Source organism: Parasteatoda tepidariorum, chromosome 8 (genome assembly GCF_982258835.1).
Source record: "Parasteatoda tepidariorum strain Cologne lab strain chromosome 8, Ptep-v5.0, whole genome shotgun sequence".
Classification (NCBI taxonomy): domain Eukaryota; kingdom Metazoa; phylum Arthropoda; class Arachnida; order Araneae; family Theridiidae; genus Parasteatoda; species Parasteatoda tepidariorum.
The window spans coordinates 11,531,349-11,547,912 of NC_141762.1; the positions used below are offsets into that span (position 1 = coordinate 11,531,349).

Sequence of the window (16,564 nt, forward strand, 5' to 3'; positions counted from 1 at the left end):
AAAATAACCATCATGCTGAATGACAGAAATAAAAAAGCTGCAACCGTTGGTGCTACACTGAAGCAATACAAATGTCTAAGATGATATCACTTTACTTTCTGCTTACTGAAAATTCATCAATGATCAGTTATAGTTACAGTCATTAGGAATAGTTTGCTGTTGGAATAGGAATAAGATTACGACATTAGGAAAAGTGTCACCATCTGGTTGTCAATGACAACCAATGTAATCAAATCCAAAAATTTCTTTCACAGTGGAATTATACAGGCAACTAATTCAGTTCAACCTCAGAATTGGACATCTATATAGAGTATGCGCGTCTTCTTAATTCGCGAATGTAAGGTTCTTATCCCTAATATATATATATATATATATATATATATATATATATATATATATATATATATATATATATATATATATATATATATATATATATATATATATATATATATATATACATACATATACCTTTTCAGGTATCTCATATTTTCTTAGGGATTATCTAAATTCACATGTGGTTATGTTGGTTATCAAGAAAAAACTCTATACTGCCTTCAGAAATTTTTATTCGTTTGATTCGTTGTTGATTCGTTTGTGCTCAAATTAAACACAGAAATCAGGTCTAATCTTTACTTTTGGAGGGCATTCTATTCAGCCTTTCTAAACTTTAAAAAAAGCCCAAACAAGCTAAAGCGCTTTTCCTTACTATTTTTTTTTCTTTCACAAAGATGTAAAGTACTTTACACGCCTGTAAAAAAATTGTCTTCGCGAAATGGTATCAATTATTTATGATACTGCATAATGAAATTGCGGCTATTTAGTTTTTCCTTTCAGTATTCGTCATAAATTTTTATTATCATTAAATATTACTCACTTTTGAATTGGAGGTTGAAATAGTGAGTCCCATTCGGATTTTGCAATGGCACTTATGAATCCCTTCGAGTTCGTACCCAGTGTTGGATCATAAACATCAGATGAAGCGCTCCATCTAAAAATCACAAATATACAAGTAATAAAATATATATATAATATATATATATATATATATATATATATATATATATATATATATATATATATATATATATATATATATATATATATATATATATATATATATATATATATATATATATATATATATATATATATATATATATATATATATATATATATATATATATATATATATATATATATATATATATATATATATATATATATATATATATATATATATATATATATATATAGTATCGTATCAATATTTCCCTGGTCGCGGCTACTCCCCTTGTTTTGAGGGTCAAAAATTCGTATTCGCTTAAAAAATTATGTCTATTCAGAAAAAGTACGTTCTTTTGTCTCATTTCGTAACTTAAAATGCAGTGTACTCAAATTTTTAGCATAAAGCTAATCTCTCGAATCATTAATAATGCATCTTAGTAAGTAAAGTCCGATAAATTGATCAAATGTTATTAAGTGTTACCATTTTCTGCTTATTGTGTGCACATTACAATAATTACCTTCCTTTGTATTATATTTATTATCAAACCAAAATCAAGCATTATTTGAAATGTTTTAGTGTTTCACCCGCCCTCCGCCATTTTCTCTATAAATGACTATTAAAAATAAGAAGAAATTATGACAGAAACTTAACTTACAAGAAAACGAATTTAATAAAAACCTTTCCTTCAGGTAACTCTTTATTTTCAGATTTTCGCCTATAATTAAAAGATAAAAGAAAATTAATATCATTTTAAATTTATGAAACAATATAAAGTAAGTATATGCATATAAAAACCAACGCAAGTGCTCGTGCACTTAAAACTTTCAACAATATAGGGCTCTATTCATTTATTAAAAAGAATGTTTAGAAATTATTATTTAATAATAAGATCCTTAATATATTCCTAACATAACTGCATGGAATATTTTAAAAACAAAGCAAAACTTTATTTCCCTTCTGAAATATTCATTTTAAATAATGAATAGAGCAATATTTTATTGAAAATAAGTGTACAAACACTTTCGTGTGCCACTGTAGCAGAGTTGGCCAAAAATGTAATCGATTACATCTTTTGATTACAGTAATCAATTACTTGTAATCATGATTACAATTTTCAAAAATTTTGATTACAGCTGTTATCATGATTACAATATTGATTACAGTAATCAATTACTTGTAATCGTGATTACAAAGTTTGATTACAGCTGTAATCATGATTACATAGTCGATTACAGTAATCAATTACTTGTAATCATGATTACAATTTTCAAAAAATTTTGATTACAGCTGTAATCATGATTACAATTTTGATTACAGTTATCAATTACTTGTAATCATGATTCCAAGTAATTGCGATTACAAGTAATCACAACAAAAACGATTACAAGCAATTATGATTACAAGTAATCAAAATATATGATTACATGTAATTTGATTACATGTAATTTGATTACATGTAATCATGATTACATGTAATCTAATTACACGATTACAAGACTATTGTATTCTTATAAATGATTATATTTTACAGTAGATAGTGGAATGTATTTTATAATGATACATTTTGCACGTATTAACATGTACTGCATTTTGTACGTATTTGTATACGTACAAATGAATGTAACTGAAATGTATGTACATATGATTTTATCTAGTGCATATGTTCAGACATTTTAGTATCACACACATGTACATACACTTATATTGTAGGTATAAAATATATGTACGTATGTATATAGATAATAATTACGTATGTATGTGCAAACAATGTAGGCATGTACATTTATACACAATGAATATATGCATTTTATGCAAATATTTGTGTATGTAAAATGTATATCTATGTTCATGTACGCATGTATATACAAGTACTTGTGTTTGTACGAACATACATACATTGTCTGTACAATGTATGTCCCATGCATGTGCAATTTATTTATGAACAGTACAATATATGTATGCATGTACAATATAGGTATATCTGTAGGATGTACAATATATGTTTGTATACTTGTACATGATATGCATGTCCAGTGTATTTATGTACATGTACATAATATGTTCATGCTCATTGTAAGTATCCAAATATGCATAATACATTTGTGAACTATTGTACGTACATTGGGCGTATTTATATTTCACATATATTCATACATGCATTCGACATGCATAACGTACGTACACACATTTGAGATGCGTATATTGTACAGATGTATATACATATAGCGTACAGATGTATATACATATAGCGTACAGATGTATATTCATATAATGTACATATGATGAAATGAACATATAATGTTCATATAATGTACATATGTGTGTACATATACAGTACGTATGTGCATAAATATATTGGGCATAATTCTTTCGTACAAATTTTACATGTGTACATGCATGCTATCCCTATCTATGCATATGGTGCAATGTATATATGTACAATGAATGTATCCACACATGTACAATACACGTATGTTCCATGTATGCATATCCATATGTACTATATATGCACGTACAATACATGAATGTATGTACATACATTGTACATGAGTACATACATTACACGTATACATATGTACATTACATTTATGTCTAAATATGTGTACAATGCAATAAATAAAATGCAATAAATAAAATGCATGTAAGTTAACTTTTAATGACTCAAGCAAGTTAAATGACAAAACCAAACGATATTTAAATTTAGTTTTCAGCTTTAATTGTTCTATATCATTTTGAAATTCTCTGAATAAAAAATCATTTTCAGGTATTTTCATGAAATGTTTGACAATACAGATTTATTTTTTTTATAACATAATGCATGATTCATAGAAATTTTTAAAATGGTAAGAGAAAAACGGTAAATTTTATGTGTGGAATTAATATTTAGAAATTCCAAATAAAATTATCGTTTGCTTTCTAAAAAATATGAGGTCGAGTTTCATATACCTTAGAATAATTTTAAAACAAATTTTAATAACTTTACTCATATAAATTTTTTCAATGTATGCACAATGTATGTGTATATTGTAATTACATATATTTAAATGTACGCACGTATTTGTACATTACTTGTAATTATGTACATGTATACGTTGTATGCACATGCATACATTGTGCATATAACTATTTTTTGTACATCCATGCATTACATGCGCATAAGTATTAACAAATTATGTAGTTATACAAGTACATACGTAAGTTGTACATAAGTACATACTTTGCGTGCACATATATCGTATGTACATATAAATATGCATGTATACATGTACGCATTTTATTTACGCAACTATGTGCATATATTGTACCTTTAAATAACATTTTTATATATTGTACGCAAATACGTACAATTTTATATACAAACGTACATTGTATATACGTGTTATTATCGTACATTTATACAATATATGCACTTAAGTACATAAAAGCATGCAAACGTATAAACATTATTTTCATATACGTTCATACATACATTGTCTATGTATACAAAGATACAAAACATTGCCTTTTTGTACAAACTAACATACAGGCGTACATGTATCATAAATGCATAATTATATGTACTAAGCATATGCGCATTGCATTAAGTATATTACAAGATAATTATGAATATTGTACGTACAAACAACGTTTGTGCTTACATTGTATGTATAGGAATCGCAAATTGTACGTTCATGCGTGCGTACATTCTACGTACATAAAAATAAGTAAACACATGAATACTTACATAAAAAATTTGACTATAGTATACAATCGTAATAACTTGTAATCGTATAGTTTGATTACAAGTAATCACAATTACATGTAATCAAATTACATGTAATCATGATTACATGTAATCATATATTTTGATTACTTGTAATCATAATTACTTGTAATCGTTTTTGTTGTGATTACTTGTAATCGCAATTACTTGTAATCATGATTACAAGTAATTGATTACTGTAATCAAAATTGTAATCATGATTACAGCTGTAATCAAAATTTTTTGAAAGTTGTAATCGCGATTACAAGTAATTGATTACTTGTAATCGTGATTACAAGTAATTGATTACTGTAATCAAAATTGTAATCATGATCACAGCTGTAATCAAAATTTTTTGAAAATTGTAATCACGATTACAAGTAATTGATTACTTGTAATCGTGATTACAAGTAATTGATTACATAGCTGTAATTATCTGTAATCAATTACAGTTGTAATCGATTACTGTAATCAACGGCCAACTCTGCACTGTAGTTACAGTTAATGGTAAATAAAATTTAAAATACATATATTTACACTTATTTTTAGTATAACAACAGTTTTTCTATATTTTGTATTACCCATTGTAGAATGTGTCTTGTTTGGGGTTTGATGGCTTGCGCATCTTATTTGGATGTCATCACACTTTTCAACTGTGTTCAAGAATAATAGTAAACAGTGCGCATGCGTTGCTATGGTGACCGCTGTTGTTTGATAATTTTTTTTTGATTTCTTTTCTTCACTTTTAAATTTGTTAGCCATTAAGTTACTGAGTTTATTTTTGAGATATGGGACCAGAGAGATCCCATAAATATTTCTTGAGTTGCGAATAAAACAGAATTTCATCATTTGAACGATATTTTTGTTTCTATTGTTTTAATTAAGAATCAGAAATTCTAACCTACAATTCAAACTGAATCGTCTTTAATACTAATTCAAATGAATATCACAAGTACAGAGGGTTCCAAACTGATTGACACTGTCCCAAAGGTTAGAGTTGAAGCAAGAAAAAAACGATGCCAAGGCTTAAACTTACTGAGGCTGAAAAAGTCAAAGAGCGTAGACGGGAATACCTTAAGGGTAACAAACAAACGGAAAAACGAAAGGATTCCGTTCGCAAACGCAATCATGACGCCTGTTCCTCACAAAAGTACCAAAGTGTCTTGACAGAATTGAACCCTATCGAAGAGCGAATGGCTCTCCGAACCCCTTTCATGCAAATACGAGAACTCTATGTTGATCACCAGTTAAGGATAAAAGGATTCATTGTCAACGTACCCAATGACTTTCACAAGACCGTGGACTGTCTTCAATGCACTATAAATTATTCATTCATTATTCATGTAAAATTGAAAAAACAAAAAGCTTAGCTTTCAGATCCCATTTCATGTCTTAACTTGTGAATCCGAAACGGGTTTATGATGCAGCTTACAATCTCCTTCAAACCCCATTGTACCAATCTGAAAATGTTAATATTGATCTCGATTTGCTGTTCTATGTCTGTTCAGTCATCAAAAGAATTTACGCAGAATGTGTTTGAGCTGCATTCAGATATGTCTGCGAAATTAAGGCAACGAGCAGTTCAGGATTAACAGTTAAAGATGTTCGAGATGAATACACAATGAAGCTGCTTTCCAAAAAAATTAGACAACAATCATTTTGAAAATGGATAACTTGGGCCAATGGGTAACCTGACACAATTTTTTTCCTCTTTTGGTTCGGTTTTAATTAATTAATTAATTAATTTATTTATTTATTTATTTGTGAGGTAGACCCCTGTTCAACTCGCTTAGGTCTGACGAACCTATCGTTGTGTTATAAATAATTTAAATATAAAAGTATTATGTAAGATTTGCATTCATCTAAGATTAATAATTATCCGTATCTCTTACATTAAATTTAACATGCATTTCGGAAAGCATAGAATTATAGGTTTTCCTTCTGTTAAATTGTTTTGTCGTTAATTTCATTTTAATAACATAGATAAAAGCTGGAAGTACATGACTAAGTAAAATTTGCATAACGGCCCACCAGATTTTCCAGAAGATTTTATTTGCACATTCAATGTGGTACCAAAACTTTTGCATTCTGGATGCTGGATATTGGGGTTATTTCGGCAGTTGGCGCGAAGCGCCACTAACCGATTCATCGTTTTGTCGTATTCTAGGAGGTCCTTAATATCATTGAAGTTGTAGTATGTTGTAACAGCAAATCAAGTCCTTAAGGAAGTAAATCTTGGGTTTAGAAGTGAAAATCATCATTGGGATGGGGAGATCCCCTTGAGTAGAGTTGTGTGATAAAGTTAATAGTATTTTGATAGTATGCAGTCTGAGCATAAAAAGGCTGTAATTGGGCTGAAATTCGAATTATTACGGATTATATCAATATCGAACAACTTATTGAAATCTGATGTGGTGCATGTTTTTGCGTCGCCATGAAATTTTGTGGTCAATTTAGCTATAAAGCAATTGATATCATCAATGTTTAAGTCTTTTCTGAGTAATCTATTGCTAATCGCCCTTGGGGCACCAGTCATTGTGCGTAAAAATTTACCGTCAGTTGTAGATAGCTTCTTTTTTAGGTTGTTGCTTATAGTAGTGAGGGCTGGGCAATCATACGCAAGAATTGGTCGAATCGCTTGTATATAGATAGTTCTTTTATTTATTAGATAAAGCTTTGAATTCTTACTTTTGCATTCCTGCTTGATTTTTGCTTTAATAAATCTGATTTAATAAAATTTCCGGTACCATTATATTTAAATAGTTTAAACGCGAATTAAAAAAACCTGCTAGAAATTCAATTTTTATGTGATGGTAAAATGTCACTTAAACATTTGATTGCGATATCACTTCAATAATAATTTCCCTATCAATTGGAAAATACTTTTTGACGAGCATAAAAGTAACCATGAATGCAATTGGTAACAATTGCAAACTAGTATGCATATATAGATTCCTAAATAATAATAGAAAAACTAGTTGCAAATATTCAGCAGCTTACTTATAAGAGCACTGTTTTCTCTGGGTTGCTCGATTTTTAAAAGAGATCGCTGATCAAATGAGACGCACATCAGTATTAATGTTTCGCACACCGTTCATTTTGAAAAACTATCATTAATGTTTGTGAGAATTGTTCAAAATGATTGCAATTGGTTGAAGATGTTTGCCTTATGTGATGGTAAATAATGAATTAAGCATTTGTTTACAATGCCAATAAATATTTCTCGAATACTTGGAAAATACTTTTATGACGATTGTGAAGGGTGGCAAGTATGCAATTTGTAGTAATTGCAAACTAGTCTGCATTTATAAACTAATACTTTAAGAACTAATTGCTAATATTAAACAGCTTCTCCATAAGAACGCGAATTTCCTTGTGCTACTGAATATTTAAAAGATATTACTGATCAAATGAGACGCACAACAGCAATTATGCGTCGCATTCTTTTTATTTTCTAAAACCATCATTAATGTTTCTGCTAGTTTTTAAAAATGATTGTAATCGATATCTATAGGGTGAAGATGCTTGTTTTCACAAATTTTGTTTTATTAAGGAATCATTAATGCTTCTGAAAATATTTAAAATTGCTTACAGTAGATAGCTATAATTATCTTCAAAAATTTTCAGACACTATACAGTGAAAATATTTTATTTGCGCACTCTTTATTATTTAAAAATAGGGAAATTATAAAAACATTTTAAAAATGTTTACAGTGCATATCTATAGGATGTAAATATTTATTACCAGTCATTTTGATTCATAAGATCATTCGTACAGAAGCAGAATGGTAAAAAACAAAATGTGGCAGCTTAAATCCTTGCATGGATTATTTAACAGAATTTTTTTGCTCTAACTGTAATCACTGTTAGTTCAAATGTAACTATATAATTATTTTATTTTGAATAATTTTGAATAAAGTTGTAGCGCATTAAATAAATCTATTTTAACCCGGTCCACAAATATTGCTTCAGAATTAGTTGGTTACCAGCTTTTACCCTGATAGATTACGTTTCCTGCCGTGACCTAACTGTAACAGTCGCCAACGTAATTGTTAATCTTTTTGAAAATTTCTAAAAAATACTCACAATAGAGGTCCACTGTATTGTATTCTCCATCTTCGCATAGGTGATAAATAATGCATTTGTAAGTTTCCGCAAGAAAATACCAGGCATTTTCCTTCAAAGGGTTGTTGGTAGTTGACGTGTTCAGCCAAATGATAAGTAGTGCCATCAGCCAGTTTCAAATAGATCCAAGCTTCGGCTTCTTGATCGCTGCCTCTTGATATACGAACCAAAACACATTCCGCCTTTGAATTTACTCCATAAAAAAATATTTCATCCGCAGACTAAAAACAAAGGAAATGTAAGAATCCTGGACATTATTAAATATTTTTAAAGAATGAGAGAAAAATTGTTGGATTAACTATTAAGTTAACCACCGAACATACATTTTGTAATAATGAGAATGGGGACTTTATGAGTAAAGTGATAAACTTGTTTTGGTTAAATTTTGTAATTATTGCAATAATTTCACTACTAATCTGATTGAAGAATACAGCAATAGTCCTTGGATATTGTTGGGATCTAAGCCTGTTGGCGTGACGTTTTGCACTGCGAATCGGAATTAGTTAAAGATGTCAGCGTTCTTGATTATTCCATAAAACAACTTACAATACACGAAATAACTTAGTTTCAAGTTCTATTTACAATAATATAAAATACTAATTTCATCTATAAAACTCGAAACATTTAAAGATATAAAATGGCATAAATATAAATATATTAATGCTCAAAAATAAATAAATATAAACTCAAAGAACGAACAAAAAAAGTAAAACAATCCGTTACTACAGCAACTTAATTTTACGAACTAGATTAAAGTTAAAAATTAAGCAGACGATACTTCTCTACATATTCATCTAATCTAGTTCATTTATAACTAGAACTCATGAAAAATTGAGAGCTGAAGATTTAATAAAAGGTTAAAAGAGAATCTCAAAGCACGAAATATATAGCAAGAACTAATAGTCAAAAGCATAGGTTGTAGCACTACGTAGTAAAGATTGAGATAATTGGTATAAAATGATCATGATGACTGAAATCGCCAAGATAGCAAATGCGATACAAGATATATCAAAATAATTATTTTCAAAATATATTTACAACGATTATATGTAGAATTTCTTTTTAACATTTTCCTTTTAAAATGCTGTATAAAGCAACGTAAAATTAGAATATAACTCGCTTCAGGAAGTGAAAACCAAATTTTGATATAAATGCTTTATAAGATTTCAAAAAGGTCATTTTTTGTACCAGTCTTTATTAAACTGGCAAATAATTATTGAATGATTGAGTCTTGTTCTATATTAGTAACATCCAATACTCCTAAAATGAACAAATTTCGAAAGACTAAACTAAATTTGACATTAAAAATTTATCATGTTAAATTTATATATATATATATATATACCGTTTTGGGAGATTTTACGTGACAAAACTGCTGGCAATAAGGTTTGAAAGATTATGCTTGCTTCTTTTTAAAAATGGTTTCATATTTATTTATCTATGCCAAAAGGAAAGTGAGAAGTTAAAAATTTCTTTTTTAATATCACTATAATAAGTAAGCATTCTTATATAAATATAGAAAACTTATGGAATTATTCAATGGTGCAAGCTGCGCATAAAAACGTAGATAGTGGTAATAAAACTACTCAATTTTATTTCTTTTTGAGTTAAGTAATACATTCTTAACGACCAAAACTTATTCATAATTATTTCCAGCTTTATGTCTTGACGTCTGTATTTTTTAAATTAAGCTGTTTATTTAAAATTTCAGTTTTCACAAACAAATTAGTCACCACTTTTTATATTTTCTGGCGCAGCTTGCACTCCTGAATTATTTCTAAATTGCTCGTCATTAACCATCTTTCCGAATTTTGCATGAGAAAATATGCCACCATTTTTAACAACAACAAAAATGGAGCATTATCTTTAAAAACATGAGAAAATGCTCTTATATAAAAATCACTGAGATCTACCTCTTTTAAATGGGTTTCTGATTGAGGTGATTCTAATTCAGCTTCTGTTCTAGGAACCAGAAATCCCAATTTTTCAGGATCACCAATTGCGCCAAGTTCGTACAGATCAAATCTTTTACGATGTTTTGCATTATACCTGCGGACGGCGATGAATGTAATTATCCATTTTATCCAGTAAAGAACTTCTGTGAGGGATCAGATAGATAATAATGAATAGATATAACGAACATCGAACAGAACAGATACATAAAATAGAATATAGTAACGATATCATCATCAACTTGCTTGTTTTGATTTAAATTTCAGACAAATATATCATCATGTTACATACAACTACTGTCACAAAAAGAATCTTTAAAAGCTTTACATATTTAAGTAATAAATATTCAATGCCCCAAACATGTAATATTTTTTATATGTAATATTTTTTATGGTTTTATTCATTCACCATAATTTAATATTAAGATAAATATCTATATTTCGATCTGGAATTAAGCTATTTTAATATTTTAAACGTAAATTGAATTTTCTCTTCAATGCATCAAAATTTAGTATTTGTTAAACATAAAAGTTTCATTTTTCATATTGGTATAATTAAGCTAATTCGGCTCCTTTTACTACGACTTAAAAAAAGGTTTTGCAGCTATGTTAGCATTATACAATATTAATTGCATTTTCGAACTGAACATAAAATAGCGTTTAAGAAAACTGGGCTATCACTACAGATAAATATGTTAATGAATCAACTGAAATAATATGAAAATAAAATGATAAAAAATAATTAGTAATTTCCATCATTAAACTAAAGCATTACATGCTATTAAACAATTTAAAAGAAAATTGGTAGGCCTAAAAATATTAGTTATATGATTTTAGTTTTTAATGGAATGAAATAAAATAAATAATGATACGTACCAAAGAGTTTGAAGAGTAAAAACACCAATGCTGTAATTAACATGACTATAATATATAACTTCTTTTCATTTTAATAATTTCACTATGTAACAAAATTCGGACCAGTCTACGTTCGAAGTGAACAATAAGTATTCTCTAATTGAAAATGATAAGGAAATCGCCATTTTAGTCAATGTCATTCTCAATAGGCTTCAGAAAAAAGAAGAAATTGAAACTAGTCTGAAGATGAAACGTTTAGTAGCTGTTAAAGTGCAGACAAAAAAACTGATTACCATGAATAACTTTTTGATCTAATGATCACATATTCACGTTCTACGACTTAATCGAAATGGTTCAAAGGGATGATCTCAAATATGCTATTTAATAAGTGCCGAGGACATTTTAAGTTACGAAATCAGACACAAAAAAATACTTTCTTTTAATAAACAGAGCACACTCCTCAAACTATTGGCTCTATATATTTCCCAAATTGCGGTTACCCCTATATTTTGTGGGTCAGTAATCTGAATTCGTTGAAAAAAAGTTATGTTTATTCAGAGAAAGTACGTTTTTGTTTCCGGTTTTGCATTTTTAAATATTGTCTGCACTACGCCTATTTTCGCGCCGACTGTCACAAATCGTTCGTTCGTTCGTTGTTGTAGAACTGGGCATCTGAAGCCTAAATGGCGCTTTTCCCAAGAATGTCACAAATACGTGCCAGCATAAAACCATATAAACCAGGGTAAAAAGATAAAACTGATAATCAAAGTAATTCCTCAGCAGTTTATTTGTGGGTGGAGTTATAATTGTTTGATTTATTTTATTCACCACTACTTTGTTCAAAATAACACTATTTAGTTATACTTTGAACTAACAATTGATTATATATATGATTAAACTAACAATAATTAAAGTAAAGGAAAAGTAAGTCTGTCAAATTAGAAACTACTACATTTAAGTTACCGTTTTTTACTTAATAACATCCTGATTCTGATTTTGTACGAATGCTTTTCCGAATCACCCATCCCCAAGGGGTTAAGAATGAGTCCTAGAAAGTGAATATCCGATCACTAGATTAAAAATTATTCAGGGTGATCAGTTTCTTTTTTTTTTTTTTTTTTTTGTCCGCTATGCAGCGACGCCTGATTGAGTAATGCCTACGATAGCGGAAAAAATTTCAAATGGCAGTCTTTTAATGTATGGTGTTTGATACCAAAATTGGATTCACTGGGTTTTTACTACCACTACTTCTAAATAACTCGACGGCTTATGTGATACGCAACTTGGTTACAGCGCAGTCGTGTTCAGAGTCTTAAAAAGTTTTTTTTTTTTTTTTTTTTTTTTTAATGTGGTTGAAATCACATAAATCTCGGTGATCTGCCGCAAAGCGGCTCTAACCGATTCGTCGGTAGTAATAAATCGATGATGAGAATTTTTTTAAATATCAGGTCGAAATAGGATGGCATCTCTGCCACAGTATTTATAGTGGTAGTGGAGGTAAAAATAAATAAGCAAATGTGTTAAAATTTCATATCGTAATTTCGACGGCATTGAAATGAATGAATTATTCTAATGCCGTGACATCTAAGATAAACCACAAAAGTTATTGAGTAAGAATGTTTGATGGCACAGACGCAGAACATCTAAGTGATCTATGGGAAGGACTTCGATTCTGCTCCCGCTCGCGGTTTGAAGCCCACACAGGTCCAGATCGGTTGGTACCAATTTCCCTGTAAAGTAAAGGCGGCCGATGTGCAGTGCTGACCTTATTGTTAATATTAGGCTGATTGTTACAAAATTTTTAGCATATTATTATTATAAAAAATCATTACTATCATTAAATATATTACTAATCATTTTTAACTTCATGCATATGAATACTTTAGATAACAAAACAAGTAAAAAGAAAAATATGATACGAAAAGTAAAATTTGATTAATATTTCCATTAACAATGAACTACTCGTTTTACATTTTGCCTCTTTAACTTTGTGGTTATGATCTCAGCTTTAAAAACACTTAAACCATGATTTTACTTTTTACAAAATTATTTAATGAATGGTGACTGGTACGCGTTAACCAACTCAGATTACAACGTCCTCCATGTTTCCGTAATAAATCATACCCATGGGGAGTACTGAATTCGAGATGGACCGTCCTCTGGTTGAGATCAAAATTGCGATGTGTGAATGAATGAATGGATGTATAAATGGGCCTGTAAACGGACTGTGGCGTGTGTTTCTGAAGTCGTATTCTTGGTCATAGACGGCGCAACTTAAAATCAAGAAACGCACCCTCTGCCTTAAATTCGCTTGGTTTCGCCAAGCAGGCTTGCTGGCTTTCAGAAGTGTCATTAGAAACAACATGATATTCATCGAATATATTTAAAACATATTACAATATAAAATAACCATAATCATCTTACGTGATCAACTTAAGAAAATAATACACTATTTGGCCCGATCGACATCAACTGACACCCACCATTTTTAACCTAGTAATTTTTAACCCAACCTAGAGGACAGGGGGATTCTAGATCAAGCATTGGGAGAAATTAGCCTTCATGGAAGAATTTTTGGTGGAGAAATTCGTGTTTCCGTTACATGGAAAGAAAAACCGCGGAAACCTTCCGTGGCTAACTTGGTGACAAGGGATTTTACCACAAAACCCATCTACCACTTATGATATTTAAAACCAGCAATGTGATCAGTGTGAAACAGGAATAGTTATCTTTTCGTCTAACCATTACTGAATTTCGTACCTGGGTCACTACATTGGGGAGGGGGAGAACGATCCTCTATCCTCTGTGCCACTGAACAAAATGGGTATTCTAAAGCAAGGGGCCCTTCTCAGAGCAATGTTAGCACTCACTTAAGATATGATGAAAGCCTTGAATTTAATACACAACGGGAACGAAGCAGATGTCTTAACTGTTTTGGTTTGACTATTTACGTCTGCCTCTTGTAAGCAAGGTGATCTCCACAGCAAGGTTCAATTTGTTCTATTACGTAACAAGCTCTGCTTTGTGTATGTTTGGGCAATAGATAAAACCTCTTCGCATGCTACAAAACCGGTTTTTGTTTATATAGAAAACGAAAAAAATGCCTTTATAAGGACGCTTTATACTTTGGCCTTATAACCGGTAAAAAGTTACCTTAGCTATATCACAAATTGATTCGTTGTTCATTCCTGTGGTCACGTAATAAAAACTGTTGGAAAGTTTCCCCAGACGTGTGTTGGCCATACAAGGCAATAATTTTACTTTCGTTACTTGTAACGAAAGTAAAAGTAAGAAGTACGTACTTTTGCTTGCACTTTGTTACTTTTTAAATTAAGTACATTTACTTGTACTTCGTTACTTTTTAAAATTAGTCAGTTAATTTATTTTATCTTTACTTTCGGGAAAAAGTACAAGTTCTGCGTAACGTGAATGTCGAAAGAATTCGATATTTTTTTTTCTGAAAATTTCCTTTCAAAATTTTTTTTTTGTAATTGCTGAAATTTATTATTTTTTTAATTTATAAATTTAATATATAATGATAATAAATTTAATATATTCTATATATTCTTTTACATCCAACGTATTTTTCCAAAAATCTTTAAGGATTGCAATTTCCCGAAAGGTGGGAGGGAACGTGAAGCCCTTACTTAATGTATGTGATTACAATATATGAATATAATTCAAACCATTTTAGTAAAGATAATAACATAAAAAAATGAAAAAAATTATCGAAATAAGTGTTTCGAATAATCTTGGCATAGCGGTCATCGGTGACCCTCGTGGACCTACAAACAAAGTCAGTGCCGGTCACCGGTGATCCACATGGTTTTCAGCGTGTTAATGAAATTTACGATTTCTTTAAATTTTGGATATCCTCGAAATGCATCCTTTCTTTGGTTTCGTACTTGCACTTTTTGCTCGTTAGTTTCTAAAATCAAAACCTTTTACTCGCCACTCTTTCTTAAAGTACTTATACTTTTACTCGTTACTTTTTAAAAGTAACGTTCCCATGTATGGTGCAAGTTGTCATTGTTTTAAAGAAATGATTTATATCATATCTTAATATATACCTCAATATTCACCGAATCCGTGTTATTGCTTGCTCAGTTACTTTTGTCAAGATAGTGTAAAATGCAACAGAGCTGCTAAACAATAAATTAACAATAAATATTAATAAGTGGTTACTTATTTAAGATTAGGAAAAAATAAATAACTCTACGTACCGAAAGGAAAAGAGATAATCGATACAATTATTGCAATGAGCATGATGAAGATGTTCTTACTGGTCTGGAATCAGTACGACAACTGAAACACTCTTATATACTCAAATTATCTAACTTGAAACATATTTCAAGCTTTTTAAAGCAAAATGGTGAATGTCAAGTATGTCAAAAATGGTGTATGTCAAATATGGTTGAGCATCAGATTTTTTTTTTTTTTTTTTGAAAAAGAGAGAATTAAAATTTAATTGGCTGTGAAACGTTAAAGAATTAAAGCGATTAACAAAATAATGTGTAAAATATTTGATTTAATTACAAGAAATTGATATAAAGTGTAGTTGATTAGAAAGATGTTACTTATTCCATTCTCTTTCGCACTGCCTTGAATCATTTATCTCTTAGATTATCGGATTTTTATGACACTTTTTAATGAAATGGAAAGACCTCGATATGGAGATAGTATCAGATTAGACAGCTCTGTTTTGGTTGAGTTTTACATATTTTTATTCTATTCAGACATCAATGATAAAGCATTTTATCACAATTTAAGTATTTTTTAGATATCACTGTAGCATTGATTATCTTTCAATTATAATTATTTTCTTTCTAAATAATTATGAACTATGGACTCCTTTTTATCAAAACTGTGAACAAAGATCTT

General features: G+C 29.6%; 1 protein-coding gene across 3 annotated transcripts in view; it reads right to left on the reverse strand.

Moving 5' to 3' along the window:
- LOC122273530 (uncharacterized) overlaps window positions 1–16,026 on the reverse strand; it is a 96,006-nt gene extending 79,980 nt beyond the window's left edge. For 2 of the 3 annotated variants that reach the window (XM_087149832.1, XM_087149834.1), the window contains exons 1-5: window positions 15,907–16,026; window positions 10,790–10,974; window positions 8,838–9,097; window positions 1,665–1,724; window positions 878–991 (exon numbers count right to left, since the gene is read on the reverse strand). In XM_087149832.1, coding sequence (XP_087005958.1) covers window positions 878–991; window positions 1,665–1,724; window positions 8,838–9,097; window positions 10,790–10,974; window positions 15,907–15,949 — 662 coding nt within the window. In that variant the 5' untranslated portion in view covers window positions 15,950–16,026. Of the gene's footprint in view, window positions 1–877; window positions 992–1,664; window positions 1,725–8,837; window positions 9,098–10,789; window positions 10,975–11,704; window positions 11,855–15,906 lie in introns of those variants that run through there. The other variant, XM_087149833.1, reaches the window with a different exon arrangement.
- Window positions 16,027–16,564: the final 538 nt, after the last annotated feature.